General features: G+C 53.8%; 1 protein-coding gene and 1 long non-coding RNA gene across 5 annotated transcripts; one reads left to right on the top strand and one right to left on the bottom strand.

The window, feature by feature from the left end:
• Nucleotides 1–77: 77 nt before the first annotated feature.
• Nucleotides 78–12,918, bottom strand: TNFRSF1A (TNF receptor superfamily member 1A). Its single transcript, XM_061418157.1, has 10 exons — nt 12,593–12,918; nt 5,512–5,665; nt 5,159–5,287; nt 4,785–4,934; nt 4,555–4,633; nt 2,313–2,383; nt 2,083–2,196; nt 1,771–1,799; nt 1,227–1,569; nt 78–1,087 (listed from the first exon to the last, which is right to left on the bottom strand). The coding sequence occupies exons 1-10, from the start codon at nt 12,629–12,631 to the stop codon at nt 780–782; spliced, it is 1,416 nt and encodes a 471-aa protein (XP_061274141.1). The 5' UTR covers nt 12,632–12,918; the 3' UTR covers nt 78–779.
• On the top strand, nt 12,778–16,725 carry LOC133248265 (uncharacterized). Of its 4 annotated transcripts, none has more exons than XR_009736645.1 (3): nt 12,778–12,865; nt 13,194–13,258; nt 13,458–16,725. It is a non-coding gene; the product is annotated as an uncharacterized LOC133248265 (long non-coding RNA). The 4 variants fall into 4 exon arrangements; XR_009736646.1 differs by having other exon boundaries at nt 13,433–16,725; XR_009736643.1 differs by lacking the exon at nt 12,778–12,865 and having other exon boundaries at nt 12,969–13,258; nt 13,458–13,591; nt 14,324–15,463.
• The last annotated feature ends 665 nt before the right edge of the window (nt 16,726–17,390 follow it).

The raw sequence follows: 17,390 nt of genomic DNA, 5'->3' as shown, positions 1-17,390 counted from the left end.
TGTGCCCCACCAGGATCAGGGCTCTGGCCTCCTCCTCCCCAGCCTCCCACAACAGCATCATCACTCAGAAAAACCAGTCCCTCCAGGGCAGAGCTTTAATTGGAAGATTTTAGTGTATTTACAGAAGTCCCTGCGATTCACAGGGTCGCAAAGAGTCGGACACGACTGAGCGACTGAACTGAACTGAACAGCTCCCTTGGGAGGCCCCATTGTTCTGTGCTCCCCCGCTGCCTGGGGACAGTTCAGCTGGTCCAGGCAGGGCAACAAAGTTTCTATTAGTGTACAGAGTGGATGAGTGGATGTGCAGAGTGGATACAAAGATGGCTTATCTACTGCGAAACCGGCTCAGGGACCGACGTAGGTTCCCCAAGTCGCCTTGCTGAGTTCTCCAAGCCCAAAAAACAGGCAATAAGGCAGGGCGCCCCTCATCTTCGCAACCACTGCCTTGGGCTCCGGGCACACTCGGCCTCTCTCACGAGTACACACACTCCACATCACACAGACGCACATACAGAGACACAAACACACGCACTGCACGCAGACACACTACACACAGACACACACTCAGGCAGCTGAGAAAAGCTATGTACACTGAGTGAGTAGCACCAGGTCAGTGGCTGCCAGATCGTGCCTGCTCCTCCAAGACTTCCTCTCCAGAAAAAAAAAAAAAAAAAACAGGAGGTCCACAGGGCATCTCGCAGATCCTTCCGGGCTGCCTGGCACAGGAAGGAAGCAGCCGTCTGCAGGGCGGGGAGGCCCGCAGTCGGAGGGGCGGGGCTTCACCGGAGAAGGCGGGGCTCGGACGCGAGGCGGGCGGCGCCACCCAGCGCCTCCTCTATGTTTTCCAGGCAACCCAGCAGGTCCATGTCCCTGAGCACGCGGCCCAGCAGCTCCAGCGTGGCCTCGCGGCGCGGCGTGCGCCGCCGCCAGGCCGCCAGCATGCTGTACTGCGCCTCGCGCAGGTGGCGCCCGTTCTCCAGCTCCAGCCGTTCGATCTCGTGCTCGCTCAGTCCCAGCCGCCGCACCAACTCCTTCCAGCGCGACGGGGGCACGCCGTCCACCACCGCGTACAGGGTCGCGGGGTCGGCTGCGGGGAGGCAGCGCGGTGAGCCTGGAGCGGCGGCCCTCCGGCCTGGCCCCGCACCGCGCTCGCAACTCAGGGCGCCCCGCCCACCCGCCTCCCCGGAGGGGCCGGTGTTCCCAGAGAGGATGAATGAGGAACTCACCATCTGCGAGCTGATCGGGGGCGCTGGGGGCGCTGGCTTCCCACTTCTGAACTGGGGTGCAGAGGTGGGTGGAGGCCGGAGGCCCCGGGGTACAGAGGTGGGTGGAGGCCGGAGGCCCCGGGGTACAGAGGTGGGTGGAGGCCGGAGGCCCCGGGAGGATGGGGCCAGCCTTTAGATGGGGCGGGGCCGTCTCGCTGGAGGGAGATGCGACGGCTCCGAAGTTGGACCGGTCACAGGAGATGTAAGGGGGAATGGAGACAGGACTGGAACTTGGGGTGGAGTTGAAGCAGATGGTGGTGGTGGGGTTGAAGCCTGGGGCCGGGACCAGGAGTTCTGGCTCCCCCTGAGGAAGGGACGGCACAGCATTAGCGCAAGAGGATAAACAGCCCCATAGCCCCAGTTCTTCTGGATTATGGATGGGAGCCGGGCTAGAGGGAATCAGGGGAGACCTAGGGTGAAAGGTTGATTCTGGGTGCTTTGGGTGTTACCAGGTAGTAGTGGACCATTAGGGAAGCCTGGGGGTCATTCCCCGGTATCAACTTACCTCTTTTACCAGAGTCGACTGCCCGCAAACTGAGAAAAAAAGAAACAGAGCGTCACAAATTTCACTTCCTCTCTCAGCCCTAGTGCCCATCGCAGGACTGGTGGTGGGCCCTTGTGGTGACACGCTTCAGGGCCTATGTGACCCCAGGGACGAAAGAATCACTGATGCAGTACGAGCTCTCACCAGCCATCCCGTATCAGCTCGGGCCAGCGGGGTCCTTGGCAGGGAACTAAGAGGATACCCTTAATCTCCCTCCGTGCCTGTGCACCCCACCCTCCCTTATCCCCTTGTCCTCCCAAAGTCCCCACTCACTGATGGAGTAGAGCTTGGGCTTCCACCGCTGGTAGCGACATGCTAAGACGACAGAGGCGAAGGATGCCAGGCAAAGCCCGAAGACAATCACCAGGGGTAATAGTACTGTAGTGCCTGGAGACAGAGCAGAAGGTGGTCAGAGGCGAGGGCAGGACCGGATGGATGGGGGCGGGGGCAAGACCAGGAAAAGGCCCCTGGGCTTGGTTGGGCATTAGGATAGTTCTCCTCACCTGGGTCCTGAGAGTCTTTACCAGTTGAAGGTCGGGTTGGACATAACTTCTCGCACTCCTTGTTCTTACAACTAAAAGAAGAGATAGTGCTGGTGAGTAGGGGCCCCCCATGAAGAGGAATATAGGAGGGAAAAAATAGAAAGACCCATACAGATTGTTGGAAATTCTGCCCTTTACAAATATTTAGCTATCTTGCGATAGAATGGAAATTAATCCTATCTTGGCAACAGATGCAGTGGAAGGAAAAAAAAATTAGCTGATCCCAGAATCATTTCATTTTAGAGTTGGATTTGATCTTGAAGAGGCTGTGTAGAGAAAGAGTTAAAAGTGTGTGCGTGCTCATCACATCTGACTCTTTGTGACCTCGTGGACTGTAGCCCCCCAGGCTCCTCTGTCCATGGGATTTCCCAGGCAAGAATACTAGAGTGGGTTGCCATTTCCTTCTCCAGGGGATCTTCCTGACCCAGGATTGAATGAGTGTCTCCTGTGTCTTCTGCATTGGCAGGTGAATTCTTTACCACCGAGCCACCTGTCAGAGTCAGAGTCACCAGACTGGTTGTGTGACTACAGGCACATCACTTCACCTGTAAGCCTCGGTTTTCTCATCAGTAAAACAGGGATCCTACTTGGACTAAGGATTAAGTAAAATAATTATGCCTGACATATAGTAAACGCTTATACATGCTGACTGTCATTGAACTGTTTTTGTTGTTGTTGTTTGTTTTTAAATATTTGGCTGCAATGAGTCTTAGTTGTGGCATGTGGGATCTAGTTCCATGATCAAGGAACCCAGATTCCCTGCATTGGGAGAGAAGAATCTTAGCCACTGGACCACCAGGGAAGTCCTTTGAATTATTTTATCATTGTTTTACTGATGAGAATCCAGTGGCAGAGAGATTCAAGAACTTTTTCTCTAGACGACACTGCTGATGACAGCACCTGACTTTGAGAGGGGGTCTAGCACACGTGTGAACCATTAAAAAACACATCTTGCTGGGGGAAGCCAGAGAACACTAGAACAATTTCCCATGTTGGGAGCTGGCATCAGGCAGCACGGAAGGATGAGAACTACATCAAGGGTTTTGGAAGGAACTTGAGGAGGTGAGTTCTCCGCAGGAATCTGCAAACAAGGAGAGCTGATTTTGCCCACTTCACAAGCTCACACAGAGAACCACATGGAAAGGGTGTAAAAGTGATTTTAAGAAAAAGAGACTAGTGGGAAAAAGAAACTAATTTCTCATCAGACACTTTGTAGTTATGTTTTGTGGTTCTTAACAACTTTGCCAACCTGATGTCATTATCTTTACTTTAAAGGTAAAGAAGAACTAAGGCTCAGAGATGTTAAGTCACTGGCTCAAGCTCACACAGCCAATACAGTGGCTAGCCTGAGGTTTAAACCCAGGGCAATTCAACTTTAGGGCCCTCGGAGTTTCCTCTTTGGAAGCAAGTGTGCAAAGCAAGAAGGAGTGAGGAGGTGTGGTCAAAAGGACTGGGAAAGAAAGACCATGCTGTATCAAACCTAAGATCAACAATCAAAGGCATCATTTACATCTTATACACAGCTGTCACCTGTGCCATCAACTGTTGTAAGATGCAGTCTGATTTCAAAGATGTAAGCGTGTATTCCTAGAATCAATAGCAGAGTCTGTTTCCCAAGAATCTGAATGTCTTCAGAAAAAGATCTGAATGTCTAAAAGGAACTGCAAGTCCTTGAGGGTATGAGCCTCTATTCCTCAAAGACTTCATAAGATTTCTGAACATGTTGGGGGCAGGGAAGACTGGCTGGTATCTCGACATGAAGTGTCTCCCATACCAAACAGCCAGTAGCGGGCTTCCCTTGTGGTCCAGTGGTTAAGAATCTGCCTGCCAATGCAGGAGACATGGATTTGATCCCTGGGTCGGGAAGATCCCACATGCCTCAAGGCAGCTATGGCTGTGCGCCACAACGACTGAGCCCCGGCTCTCAGAGCCGCAACTCTAGCCCACGTGCCACAACTACAGAAGCTCGAGTGCCCTAGAGCCTGTGCTCTGCGACAAGAGAAGCCACCACAATGAGAAGGCCGTGCACCAAAACTAGAGGGTAACCCCTGCTCTCCTCAGTGAGAGAAAGCCCTCTCGCAGCCAATAAATAAATAAAAATTTACAAAAACAAAAAAGCATCCCGTGGGAGCAAAAGCACCCCCTAGAACCTCTCCATCCTCCCACCCCAATCCAGTGCCCAGCAGCTGGCAGAAGGACTCACTCATGACAGGAGATGCACTTGGCGCCTTTAAGAAAGAAGCCCATATGGCAGTGGCAGATGGTGTCCTGTCTCTCCTGGCCTGTGGGGAAACAAGCAGCACAGCTGAGAGAGGACGCCCCTCACCCTGAGTGCAAGAGGGAGGGCTAGGAGGGGCAGGGTACAGCAAGGTGAGGACCCTCCTCTGGAGACGGAGATGGGGCAAGGAGCGGGGTTGGGAGAGCCATGCTTACAGGGGATATTCACTGTGCCATTGGGACAGAGGCTGCAGTTCAGACACCGGAAGCCAGTTTCACCCCAGTATTCCCGGTACTGGTTCTTCCTGCAGCCGCACACAGTGTCCCGGTCCACTACACAAGGCGAAATCTCCACCTGGAACATTTCTGGTGAGGGGAGGAGATGGGGTATGAGCCCCCATGGTCCTCATCTGGTGTGTCTCTCTGTGTAACGCGCACTCACAGCCATGCACTCAGTCACTTGTGCATGAACATCCCTACTCACCCCCAGCAGCACACACCCGTCCCCTCCCCTAGAAACAGACCGCACACCCCTCCGAACACCCACCTGACCCAGTCTGTTCAGAGCCCTGCGCCCTCCTGAGACTCACCGTCCCGGCACCTGGAGCAGCTCAGGCATCGTCTGAGATGGTTCTCCAAGGCAGTGTAGGTGCCAGGGGCACACACCCTGCAGTCCGTGTCTCGCCCTGGACCCGGACAGTCATTGTACAGATAGGTACCTGTGATTCAGGGGCTGGAATTAGGCTGCAGCCAGGAGCTCAGGGGAGGAGCTCCAGGCCTGGGAAGATAGCCTGGGCACCTCCCAAAGTCCCTAGGAGAGGAAAGGAGGGAGAAAGCCCCAGACCAGGAGAGGCAACCAAGCCAGGTTCTAGAACATCTGGAAAATGCAAAGGAAGAAGCAGGGCCTCCTGACTGAGGAGTTCCACGGAGATCTTTCTCCTACCTTTGTGGCACTTGGTGCAGCAAATGGTGCTATTTTGTGGGTGGTTATATTTTCCTTGGGGACAGGGACTCTCTCTCTTCTCCAGGTCCCCGGGGTGAGGGACCAGCCCCTGAACCCCTGCGGGGTACACATCTGCCAACAGAGCTGGAAGCACCTGGGGAGGAGTCAGATGGAGGAGGACCCTCAGGAAAGGAAGGATGGGGATCACAGAGGTAGCAAGTCTAAAGCCTTCTCGAACCTTCTCCCTGGGACGCCCCCACCTACACTCCGCCTGAGCTACCGGCACTGTGCTGTCGCCTTTGTTCTCTCATTCTCCCATCCTCTTCCCTCCAACCCAAGGCTGCAAGATCCCAGGTGCGGCTTGTACTTTATCCTTGTTTCCCCAAACCAGCTCTCAGGACTGGACCAGGGCAGGTGTTCAGTTGAGGGGTTGAGAACAGGCCTTTCCTTCCAATGAGCAGCCCTAAAGGTTAAGGTGGCATTTCTCCATCTGGGTGCTGTGCTCACGGTGTATTCACTTCGTGAACATTCACAGAGGCGAACCTATAGGGTTGTGCCCTTTCCTGTATTACATTGTCATATCCGACTCTTGGCGACCCCATGGACTGTAGCCCACCAGGCTCCTCTGTCCATGGGATTCTCCAGGCAAGAATACTGGAGTGGGTTGCCATTTCCTCCTCCAGGGGATCTTCCCAACCCAGGGATCGAACCCAAGTCTTCTATGTCTACTGCACTGGCAGGCGGATTCTTTACTGCTGAGCCACCAGGGAAGCCCTGTTAAACTTTGAGAGCAACAGGCTAATCAGAGCCCAGAGACCCCAGCCAGGACAGGAGGGCTTGGCAGCCCAGAGCAGGTAAGCTATAGGCAGGTCACCACCCAGTTCCCCGCTGGGTGTCGCTGCAGCAGTTAGAAGCCCCAGCCCCAGCCCCAGCGCCAGCCAAAGGAAGCTATACTCAGAAACCCAGCTGCAATCCTGTAGGGCGCCTCCCCTACCCAGGGCCAGCACCCTTCCCTAGCCACCCCAGCCCCGTGCCACAGCCCCTGACAACAGGCCTGGGGCTTCCAGGGCAACAGGAAGAGTTTGGGGATGTTTATGGGAAGGGCTTCCCAATCCTGTATGTGCAGTTCCTTTCCCGAAGAAGGCCTCATAGCATCTAAGGTCACAGGACCTTGGAACTACATTCCAGGCGGCTGGAAGCAGAGCCAACTTGCAGAGACAGCATCAGGAAAAAGAATGGGGGCGGGGGTCCAGGTCTGGGCCAGGGTTTGAGGGGGTGGGGGTGCAGCTTTCCAGGGACTGTGGGTTGATGAGGAAATCAGCTTCCCAAGAAGGAGGGAAAGAGGCTTTCTCAGGCCACATGCCTCGTGCTGCAATCCCCAGCAATTTGGGGGTTAACTCAGATCCGGGAAAGGGAAATCTTTTCCCAGCAGCTCCGCCCAGTGACTCAGGCCAGAGGGAGGGAGGGAATCCAGGGGAGGGAGAGGGGACCCGTCGCTTCCCCCGGCTCCTCAAGGGTCATGAGTCAGCTGAAAGGCTGATGGGACCAGGACCCCGCACGCAATCTGGACCCCATCTGATTCCCTCCTCCTGGGGGCCAGGCTCTATCCCCACGCAGCGCCCCCCTTCCTCCCCTCCTCCTTCAAACAGCCAGGCCATGGGTCTCAGTCCCTCTTGGCCCACTTTTTCGGGAAATGGCTCCCTATCCCATTCCATCCCAAAGGGAAATCTCCGGTGACCTCGGGCTTCCCCCTCTCAGGTCACTACCCGCCCCTCCCCCTCCCGGAGGGCCACTCAGCTCCTTCCCACCCCTCAGCATCCTTCCTTTAGACTCAGCCTCACCCAGACCCCTCCTCCTCCCAGCTCTGCCTGTCCCCCGACAACGAGGGCCCCCTGACCTGCCCTAGCTCCAGAAGGGAGCGCCCTATGTCCAGAAGGGAGCGAACCAAGGCTGCCCTCCCAGCTGAGTTCACTGCCTTCCCACAGCTCAGCTGGTTCTGGCCAGCTGGGTTGGGCTTGGGGACCTCCCTGGGGTCCTTGAACAATCCTTAGGAAACAAGGCCAGTTCTGAGGCTCTTCAGCTCCTCCCGCAAGCCCACAGGCTGCACAAGAAAAACTCCAGAGCCCTGAACGCCCAGTTCCATGAGGGAGGGAGCAAGTAAGCAGGGATGGAAGACAACCAGCATCATGTCCCCAGGGGGGCCCCCCTAGTCCCCACCTGCACCCCCAGCCAGCCCACTTGGAACCTAGGAGCCAGGGCCTCAGGTCCCCCCACTAGTGGGCACCATCCCTCGGCACCGAGCACATCTTTAGCCACTGCATCTTGCAGTGTGTGTTGTGCTAAGTTGCTTCAGTCTTGTCTGACTCTTTGAGACCCTATGAACAGTAGCCTGCCAGGCTCCTCTGTCCATGGGACTCTCCAGCAAGAACACTGGAGTGGGTTGCCATGCCCTCCTGCAGAGGATCGTCCGGACCCAGGGATTGAACCCGCATTTCTTATGTCTCCTACATTGGAAGGCTTGCAGTAAAACAGTAGAAACAGAGGGTGAGCTTTGAGCGCCCAGACCCCAGTCAACCTGAGTGTCTGTGGCCTGGAGCAGGGCAAAGGCAGGAAGCTGGGGTGCCTGTGGAGAGACAGTTGAGGAGGTGGCCCAGCACCCCTCCAACTCCCCCACAACTTCCGCCTGGGGAGGCTTTTAAGTGCGACTTCCTGCGCTGGGCCTGCAGCGTGGGGGTGGAAGAGCTGACAGCAGAGCGAGACCCTGTGGTCTCGCTCTGACCAGCCGCCTCACTCTCCATCCCCCATTCACTTCTTCATTAAAGTGCGTTTTGTTCATTTGATGTCAAAATCTTTGGGGAGCTTAAGACAGCTTCTCCTCCAAGGCTCTGCTGAGGCCCGGCCTCCCTCCCCTGAAGCCCCCCATCAGCGAGGCTTCCCCCCTTCCAGCATATCCCATGCAAACCCCACCCTGTGAACTTTAAAACCATGAATTTATTATATCTATTTTGGGCTCTTACCATAACATAACAGCTTTGGGTGACTAGATAATAATCTCCCCAAGTAGACCATAAACTATGCGATGAGAGATCTGAAAGTATTTTGGTCAGAGATACTGTCTAATCCCCCGCACACAGAACTATAGGGGCAAAATAAATGTGGTTTGATTGATTGATTTCATGACTATCTCTCTTCCACTCCAGTAAAAGCCAGTGATAACCAAAGTGGGAAGATGGGAGTCAGTGCTGGGCTGTAGGAATATATTTATCTCCTGGGGAAAACTCCTCCCTCCTTCCCACACACTCGCACAGCCACTTGCACAGTCTCACAGGAGACGCTGGCAAGCCTTCCACTCCTTTTGAGCATCCCTGGTGAGTGAAGGCAGCGCTTACAGATAAGAGTCTGAACATTTCTGCCTGAACACGAGGCTGATAAGGGTGTGAGAACCTCTGCTTGAGCCTGTCAGATATGCACTTCACTTGGCGAATTCCCAGACCTTCTACATGCCCCCAAACAAAACCCATCGACCAGACAGATATCACAGCATCAACTTGTCTTGGCCACCCTTCTCTCCTCAGGGTCCCCATCCCTCCCATGCCACAATCCGGGTCCGTAGTCCATCTTGCCAGACCTCCTCCGTCATCTCTCAGCCCTCTCCATGGGATGCCTCACTCCCAGATTGTTGCCACTGTCTTCTCGCCTATTCCCTGCTCCAGTCCAGCCTACACCCTTGCTTATCTGCATTCAAGCTTCAACTTGCACCCACAGGTGTAGGAATCTTTCTCGCCTGACCCTGAACATCATTTCCGTAGGTCACTCCTTCCTTCCCTGAATGAGAACTTGAAGAGGTACCTGCTACTCTTCTGGACACATTCCTGGACACAGCGGACCTGAGAGAATCATTTATGAAGAAATGAATGAATGAACGGAATTCCTCTACCAGGGATCACAGTCAAGATTCTCTCTCTGTCCCTTCCCCTACTTCCTTCAATTTTCTCTTTCTCACTTTTTCTTTTTCTTTTTACTATTTATTTTTATTTATTTATTTTGCTGTGCAGGGTCTTAGTTGTGGCATGTGGGATCTAGTTCCCCACCCAGGGATCAAAGCCAGGGCCCCAGCATTGACAGCTCAAGAGTCTTAGCCTCTGGAACACCAGGGGAGCCCCTCTCACTTTTTTTTGTACCTCAACAGAGTCTTACCCCTAACAGTCAAGACACTGAGCTTCTTGCCACCACCAGCCTCCAACACACAACCCCATTGTTCTGTTCCTCCAGGCCGTGTGTGCTAAGTCGCTTCAGTCGTGTCTGACTCTTTGCGACCCCATGAACTGTGGCCGACCAGGCTCCTCTGTCCATGGGATTTTCCAGGCAAGAATACTGGAGCGGGTTGCCATTTCCTCTTCCTCCAGGAGATCTTCCCAACCCAGGGAGCGAGGCTGTGTCTCTTGTGTCTCTTGCACTGGCAGGCAGGTTCTTTACCACTAGCGTCACCAAGGAAGCCCAAAGTCTCCCTCGGACCAGTGTCCCTTTTTTCAGCCTCCTGCTTGTCTGTGACTTCAAATCTCAGCTCCAAAACCCAATTTCCAGGAGGCGTTCCCTCCCTCATTCCATCCTTTATTCATTCAACAAACCGGGGAGGAGCACCTTTGAGGTGCAGGTCCCAGAGGAATGCCAGGGAAGATGAGATGAAGACACAAAAGACTTCTTAGTTAGGTCAGAGATGGGTGACTGGGGAGGGAGCTGGGCACTGATCCGCAGACAGGACAGCACTCACCCCGCTCCTGGTTCTGCCTCCCATTGGTGTTCCAGGGCACCACATCACGCTTTTGTGGGCGTTTTCCCCGAGATCGTTAAAATAATTTGTTTTTCTGTAAGCTGTCTTGGCTACAAGATTGTAAGCTCTTTGGGTGCAGCAAGATCTCGTGTGCTCCTTCACAGTGTCTCCTGCATTCTTCCCACCTCCACCACCCTCTCTCCCCTCACACACACAGTATTCCCTGCACTGCTCATTGACTGGCCCAGGGAAGCCTTACCCAGCACCGCACGCCTCCTTTGTCCCCTTCAGTTCCAGGCTAAGCTTGTTCCCTTAGCTGTCACACCCCAACCTGGGCTGGATCAGCCGCAACCCCAGGCACCTGACACCTTTCTTTATCTTTCCAGGCCCCCTGTATCTCTATTTTCCAAATGCAGAAGCCACTGAGCAATAACCACCACTACTGGCTTCCCTGGTGACTCAGACAGTAAAGAATCTGCATGCAATGCAGGAGACCCGGGTTCCATCCCTGGATCCCAAAGATCCCCTGGAAACCAAAGATCCCCTGGAGAAGGCAGTGGCTACCCACTCCAGAATTCCTGCCTGGGAAATTCCATGGACAGAGAAGCCTGGCGGGCTACAGTCCATGGGGTCACAAAGAGCTGGACATGACTAAGCAACACACACACACACACTATTACTACTAACAATAGAAAAGCTCTCATTAATATTGAGTGCTTTCTGTTTGCCATACTCTGTTCCTCCACTAGATCAGAAATCCCGTGAAGGCAAAGACTATGTTCACTACCAGCACCTAAAACAGTATCCAGCACCAAGCAGGCATAAAGGAATGAAATACCTGATCTATATCCATCTATGTCATCTTTGAAACGACACTATGCGGCAGAAACTAAGACAAACTGTAAAGCAATTATACCCCAATAATAAAATAAAATTAAATACAAAACAAACCAAAACAACGACATTATGAGGTGGTGACTATTCTGTCTATCTTAGAGATAAAGAAGCAAGACGTGGAGGGTTACGTAACCCATTCAAGTCCAGACAGCTAGTACCTGAGGGAGACAGGACTGGATCGGGTGGTTTGCCCCAGGAGAGAAGAGGAGTCAGGAAGGCTGCAGAGGGAAATGGGGGGAGCCTGTGAGAACAGCCAGGAAAGAAGGGAAAGGTGGGCTTGGGGGTGTGGAAGAATGGACGAAGGAGATGGGGGGGCGGCGGGGGGGTGCTTCGTGAGGAACTAGTGTCGGGAAAGGTGGACCAGAGCAGAGAAGAGGGAGGAACCGGAGAGAAAGGTTCAAAAAGGAGGCTCCAAGGAGTCTGACTGGTGGGGAGACTGGACAGAAAAGAAGGAATGATTAGGGCGCACAGCAGGAGATGCTGGCGGGAGGAGGGTGGGGGGAGAAGAGGTTGGGGGAGTCAAAGTGGGGAGGGGCGACTGGGCAGAGGAAGAGTGAACCAGGAGAAAGCGGCCAACGCAGCCCCCCAACTAGGCAGAGGCGAGGGGCTGGGTCTCTGCCCCCAACCACTGCGGGGGGCGGGGAGGGGGGGTGTCAAGGATCCACTGAAAGAAGGCTGAGGCAAGAGAAAGGGACATTTTCCAGTGACGAAAACAAGTGTCTACCAACTTCCCCAAACTGAGCTGTGGAAGAAGAAAGCAAGTGATCTGTTGCTGGGGTCGGGGGAGGGGGCCAGGGGACAGGCCCTGGGGTTCTGCGGCCTTGGAGGGGGGTCAGTCCGACAGCCAGAGGCCACAGACCAAGGGTGAAGGGTGCCCCCCAGGGGGCCGGGAGGCCTGGGCCTGGGGAGGCCGAGGGATCTCCAGCCCCTATGTAGTTACCCACTCCCTTCCCAAATGCCCCCAACATAGCATCCCAAGCCCACCGCCCCCAGCCCAGGGCCTCTCCTGGACTCAGTTTCCCCACTTCACGAGCCGCGTCCAGCCCCTGCTTTCCATTCTCAGCCCGGCGCCCAGGTAGCCTAGCCTCTCCGCGGCCCAACACAACGACGTGCCGGGCAGAACCATCCAGATTCTGAGAGGACCCACCTTTTTCCCATTGCTTTCGATTTCCTATCAAACTGCCTCTCCTTACCCTGTGGGCACCTGCCGCCACATTCCCAGCCTGCCCAGGCCTGGTCCATTTCCCTCCTGGCATTCCAAGCCTGTCCCCAGCTCTGGGCCGCGGGTGAATGGGGCAGTGTGTGAGGGCAGGCCCGCGCAGGCCTGAGGCTCGGCCCGGCCCTCCACCCTTTCCAGCCCCAGGCGCCCCTCGCCCGCCTGCCCACTCCTCCCTGGGCCCCTCCCCGTCTCACCAGTGGCAGCAGCAGGCCAGGCACGGTGGGGAGGCCCATGTCCGGCCAGCTGTGGCCTCTCAATCCCCCATCAGGGCTGGGGCAGTGGCGGCCCGCGACAGTGACAGCAACACGGTCCTCGCGTATGCCCAGTGGAGCCCGGGCCTCGGGTCGGGGAGTGGAGGGTTGAGACTGGGGCGGGGACACAGCCCAATCCGGAGGACCTCAAACCCGGAAGGCCAGCCCTGCGGCCCAGAGCCCGGAGAGCTCCGAGAAAACTTGAGCTGAGAGGAGGTGGGAGGGGAAGGGAGAGAGGCAGATGGGGTATTGCAACTTAGGACAGGAAGAGCCTGGGGTGGAGGCGGGAGGAGGCGGGAGGAAGGGGGGGCCAAGGTCCATTAACCCTTTGTAGTCAGACAGAGGCAGGGCTCCGGGATCCAGCGGCCACGTGCCAGGGCCTAACCACGCCCCCCCCCCCCAAAGAAAAACACCCAGGTGCGCCCCTCCCGGCCTTCTGCCTCCTCTCCCACAACGCCGGGCCTGTCCCAAGTGAACAGAAGGAGAAAGACAGGGCTTTGGAGTCAGATTCGCTGGGTTCCAGCTCAGAACTCTGCTTTTTTAGCTGGGTGGTCTTCTGTGATCCGGTCTGCGTAATGAAGAAACCCTCTCTCACGCTGTCGCAGTCAGGTAAGTGATGCCAGACTTGATCCCAGTCCTCAGGGCTCTTCCCCTTTTCCCAGGGTTCTCCAATGACATCCTAATGTCTCACTTTCTTGGGAATGTACACCTGCAATTCAAACCTCAGAGTAAAGCTTAACCCTCATTGGGGATCCTGACCTGCCCCACTCCCCACCCCACCAGGTCTCATTCAATCTGTGCTGGGCAGGTCCCCCAACTGCTCTTTCTGGCTGAACTTCCCAGAAGACCTCGGTCACGAAATGAGAGCCACAGTGCCTGGCCCAGCTTCCATGGGGAAGGTGACGTCATGAGGCTTAATGGAATTACAGCTCACTCCATCAGGTATTGCTAGAATGTTCCTAGTGCCCTTTTCCCAAGTATTCCGATACATTGATCCAAACTGCCCTCAAAGATAATCTACTACAGCCCCCCTTGTTGTTGTTGTTGTTTTAATTGATTTTTAATTGAAGGACAATTGCTTTACAATAGTGTGTTGGTTTCTGCCATACATCAATGTGCATCAGCCATAAATATGCATATGTCCCCTCCCTCTTGAACCTCCCTCCCACCTCCCACCCCTTTAGGTTGTTACAGAGCCCTGGTTTGAGTTCCCTGAGTCATACAGCAAATTCCCACTGGCGGTCTATTTTACTTATGGCAGTGTGTGTGTCCATGCTTTGCGGCCCAGAGACGTGCAGGTCATGTGCCCTTCTGGGCCAGCCCAGCCCGCAGACTCCTGACTTCGGACCAAGGGCCCTGTTATGTTGCAATAGATAATCGCCACTTCTCTATCAGTCCTTTTGAGTCAGTCAGACTCCACCCTCAACTCTTAGGATGTTTTATCCCATGCCCATCTGTGCAGGACGTCTCCCAGATGAATCCCACAGCAGAGTACAACATTCACCCAAATGGTCTCTGGATGCCATGAGCATCCCCAAGACCCAATCCAGGCCCCAAGTTCTCCAGCTGCTGAGACTGCTAGAAATACAGGGAGAACAGACAGGAGTGAGGAGGGCCTAGGGTTTTGTGACTTGGCATCGGAGCTCCTCACCCACTGATGTCTTGATCCACCAGCTAATCCTCAACCCTGGAATCCACCCTCTCTGGCCCTTCCTGGCCTCCCCTCTGTGATCCCAGGTAGGTGTGAATGGAGCCTCGATGCCCCTACTTCCGGCTGACTTCACTCCACCCCATCCTCCAGCTTCTGAGATACTAGAGGATTAAAGCTGGACCCACAGAGGATGAGGATCACCTCTACCATCACCCAGAGAGGCTCCAAGTGCAGCATGAGTGGACCCAAAACAGAGCTCTTAAAGAAGCCGAGTCATTGAAATACAGTGCAAGAGTCAAATAGCCCATTTCCAGTGTGAAGACACTAAGAGACACCTCATGTTAAAAATGGGAAGCTTGCTGGTACCCCTCACACCGCATTCGTGGATGATAAATGACGTCAAGTGTTTAGCAAGGGTTTGACATATTCTAAGCATTCAATCAGTGGTTGTTGCGGTTGTTCAGTTGCTAAGTCATGTCTTACTCTGTGACCCCGTGAACTGCAGCATGCCAGGCTTCCTTGTCCTTCACCATCTCCTGGAGTTTGAGCAAACTCATGTCCATTGAGTTGGTGATGCCATCCAACCATCTCACTCTCTGTCACCCCCTTCTCTCCTGCGCTCAATCTCTCCCAGCATCCAAAGTACTGGAGCTTCAGCTTCAGCATCAGTCCTTCCAACGAATATTCAGGGTTGGTTCCCTTTAGGATCAGTCAGTGGTAGCAATGTGGTTTATTCATTTATTTGGCTATGGCTTTCAGCATGTAGGATCCTAGTTCCCGGACCAGGGGTTGAACCCACACTCTTGCTTTGAAAGCACAGAGTCTTAACCACTGGACAGCTTGGGAATTCCCCAGTGACAATAATGTTAATATTTTGTATTAACACTAACAACTTTAATGTTCTGTTTTTTTTCTTCTTTTAAATTTTTTATTGAAATACGGTTGATTTACAATGTTGTGTTAGTTTCCAGTGTCAGTGTCCTATTTTTAACATTCCAAGAAATTTTCAATAGTCTGTTCCAACTGCCAATGCCATTGCACATAGGCCGGCACAAAAGGAGAATTTCTTTCATTGTTTAGGATGAATGCCTATTTACGCAGCAAGCTTAAAGCCTTGAGAAACATGGTATTCAACTGTTCAATAAAATTCTGTTTAAAAAAGATGGTGAGAGGTGGGTAGATCTAGGAATATGAACAGCTAATTAGTCTTGTGGAAGAGGTGAGAACACAAGCATAAGCCCTCCCGGGAAGAAGGAGTCATGGTGAGGGAGAGACGGAGAAACAGAGGAGGGGCAGGGGACTTCTCTGGGGCCCAGTGATTAAGAATCTGCCTTCCAATGCATGGGTTTGGTCCCTGGTCAGGGAACTAAGATCCCATAGGCCACGGGACAACTAAGCCCTTGTACTCCAGTTACTGAGCCTCCACAGCTCAACTAGAGAGCCTGTGTGCCGCAACTAAGACCCCACGCAACCAAAACTAAATAAACAAATATTTAAAAAAAAAAAAAAGAAGAGGGGGCAAACTAAGATTGGCCATTAGGGCTTGTGGAGCAAAGGATGAAGGGAAAGGAGCTTCAGATAACAGAGTCCCCTCTCTCCATAACATGTCACACACCCCACAGTAGCACAGAGTCATCGAAAGGACACTGGACTCCCAGTCGGGGTGACGTGGATCCCAGCCCCAGCCCAGTCATGCCAACCCCATGTGTCACAGGGAGACCTGGTTCTGTATTAATCATGAACTTGAACAAGTCACTTCACCTGAGAAGCTCCATAAGGAAAGTGAGACAGCGTGAACTCTGTCTCCTCTACCTGTCTGATCAACCTGAGACCTAGAAAGGAGGAAACAGACAGCACCTCTCTCCTGCATGTGCTCATTCTGGATAACTGCTCATATGATGCATATGTGTTGATCACTACCCATTTCAATGAACACTAGAGAGACTTCCCTGCTGGTCCAGTGGTTAAGACTCTGTGCTCCCAATGCAAGAGGCATGGGGTTTGATCCCTGGTTGGAGAACCAAGATCCCATATGTCGCACAGTGCGGCCAAAACATAAAAAATAAACACTCTAGAAAAATGTATGCCCCGTGTTACTGGTACCTGCCCTAGTCCCCTCCCACATTTGCATGTTAAATCACTTCAGTCTTATCAGATTCTTTTCGACCTTGTGGACTGTAGCTCACCAAGCTTCTCTGTCCATGGGATTCTCCAGGCAAGAATACTGGAGCGGGTTGCCATTTCCTCCTCCTGAAGACCTTCCCAACCCAGGGATTAAACCTGAGTCTCCTGTGTCTCCTGCATTGGCAAGTGGGTTCTTTACCACTAGTGCCACCTGGGAAGCCCCCATAATTGGCATCTGTTTGCTTTTAAAATCAACTTTATCTTGAATCACGTCAGATGAATACATTAACATCAGTTTTTATTGAATTTGTGATGCTTTGAAGAATGGTCAGGATGTTCACGTGTGTGGGGGGAGGGGATGTTGGTGAAGAAGGAAATAAACTATTTTTAAAGTTAAAAAAAGACCCAAAAGTTAGTGTGCAGGAGTAACACACCGATGGAAGGGAGAATGAAAGACCCTTAGGTGGACCTGCTTTTTTGGCAGGAGAAACTCAGGAGGACCGGGGGCGGCAGGGGAAGGATGGGGAGGAGGGGCTGCCTTCTGTCATCCTTAAAAGCTCCAGCTTAGTCTGACAGGCCCCGCCCACTGAGTCAGGGGAGAGGGAGGCAGGGCGGGCTGGGGCCAAAGAGCACAGGAGCAGGCTGAACCTGAGGGTTCAGAGAAGAAACTGTTGTGACACCAGCACTTTCCCCTCATCACTGTGAGTCTAGGAAAGGGAAGTCCAGAGTCATCGCATCATTTCCTCCTCACGAGCTTTACCTTCCCCCTCCCTCTGCCATCTCCCCCTTTCCCAAGATTCTCGTGGCTCCTTAGGTCAAGCAGATCACAAGGGTTGGCGGGTAGGGGGGTAAGGAGAGCCAGCAAGGCATCAGGATTCGGCCCTAAGGAGGGTGAGGAAGGTGACGCCTGGGTCCCAGGGCTGATGCTGGTGTTGGGGGAGGAGTTGGGGGTCTGGAAACCACTCC

Source organism: Bos javanicus, chromosome 5 (assembly GCF_032452875.1).
Source record: "Bos javanicus breed banteng chromosome 5, ARS-OSU_banteng_1.0, whole genome shotgun sequence".
Taxonomy (NCBI): Eukaryota; Metazoa; Chordata; class Mammalia; order Artiodactyla; family Bovidae; genus Bos; species Bos javanicus.
Note: the sequence above shows the minus strand (reverse complement) of the source record. Positions and strands in the feature narration are given on the sequence as shown.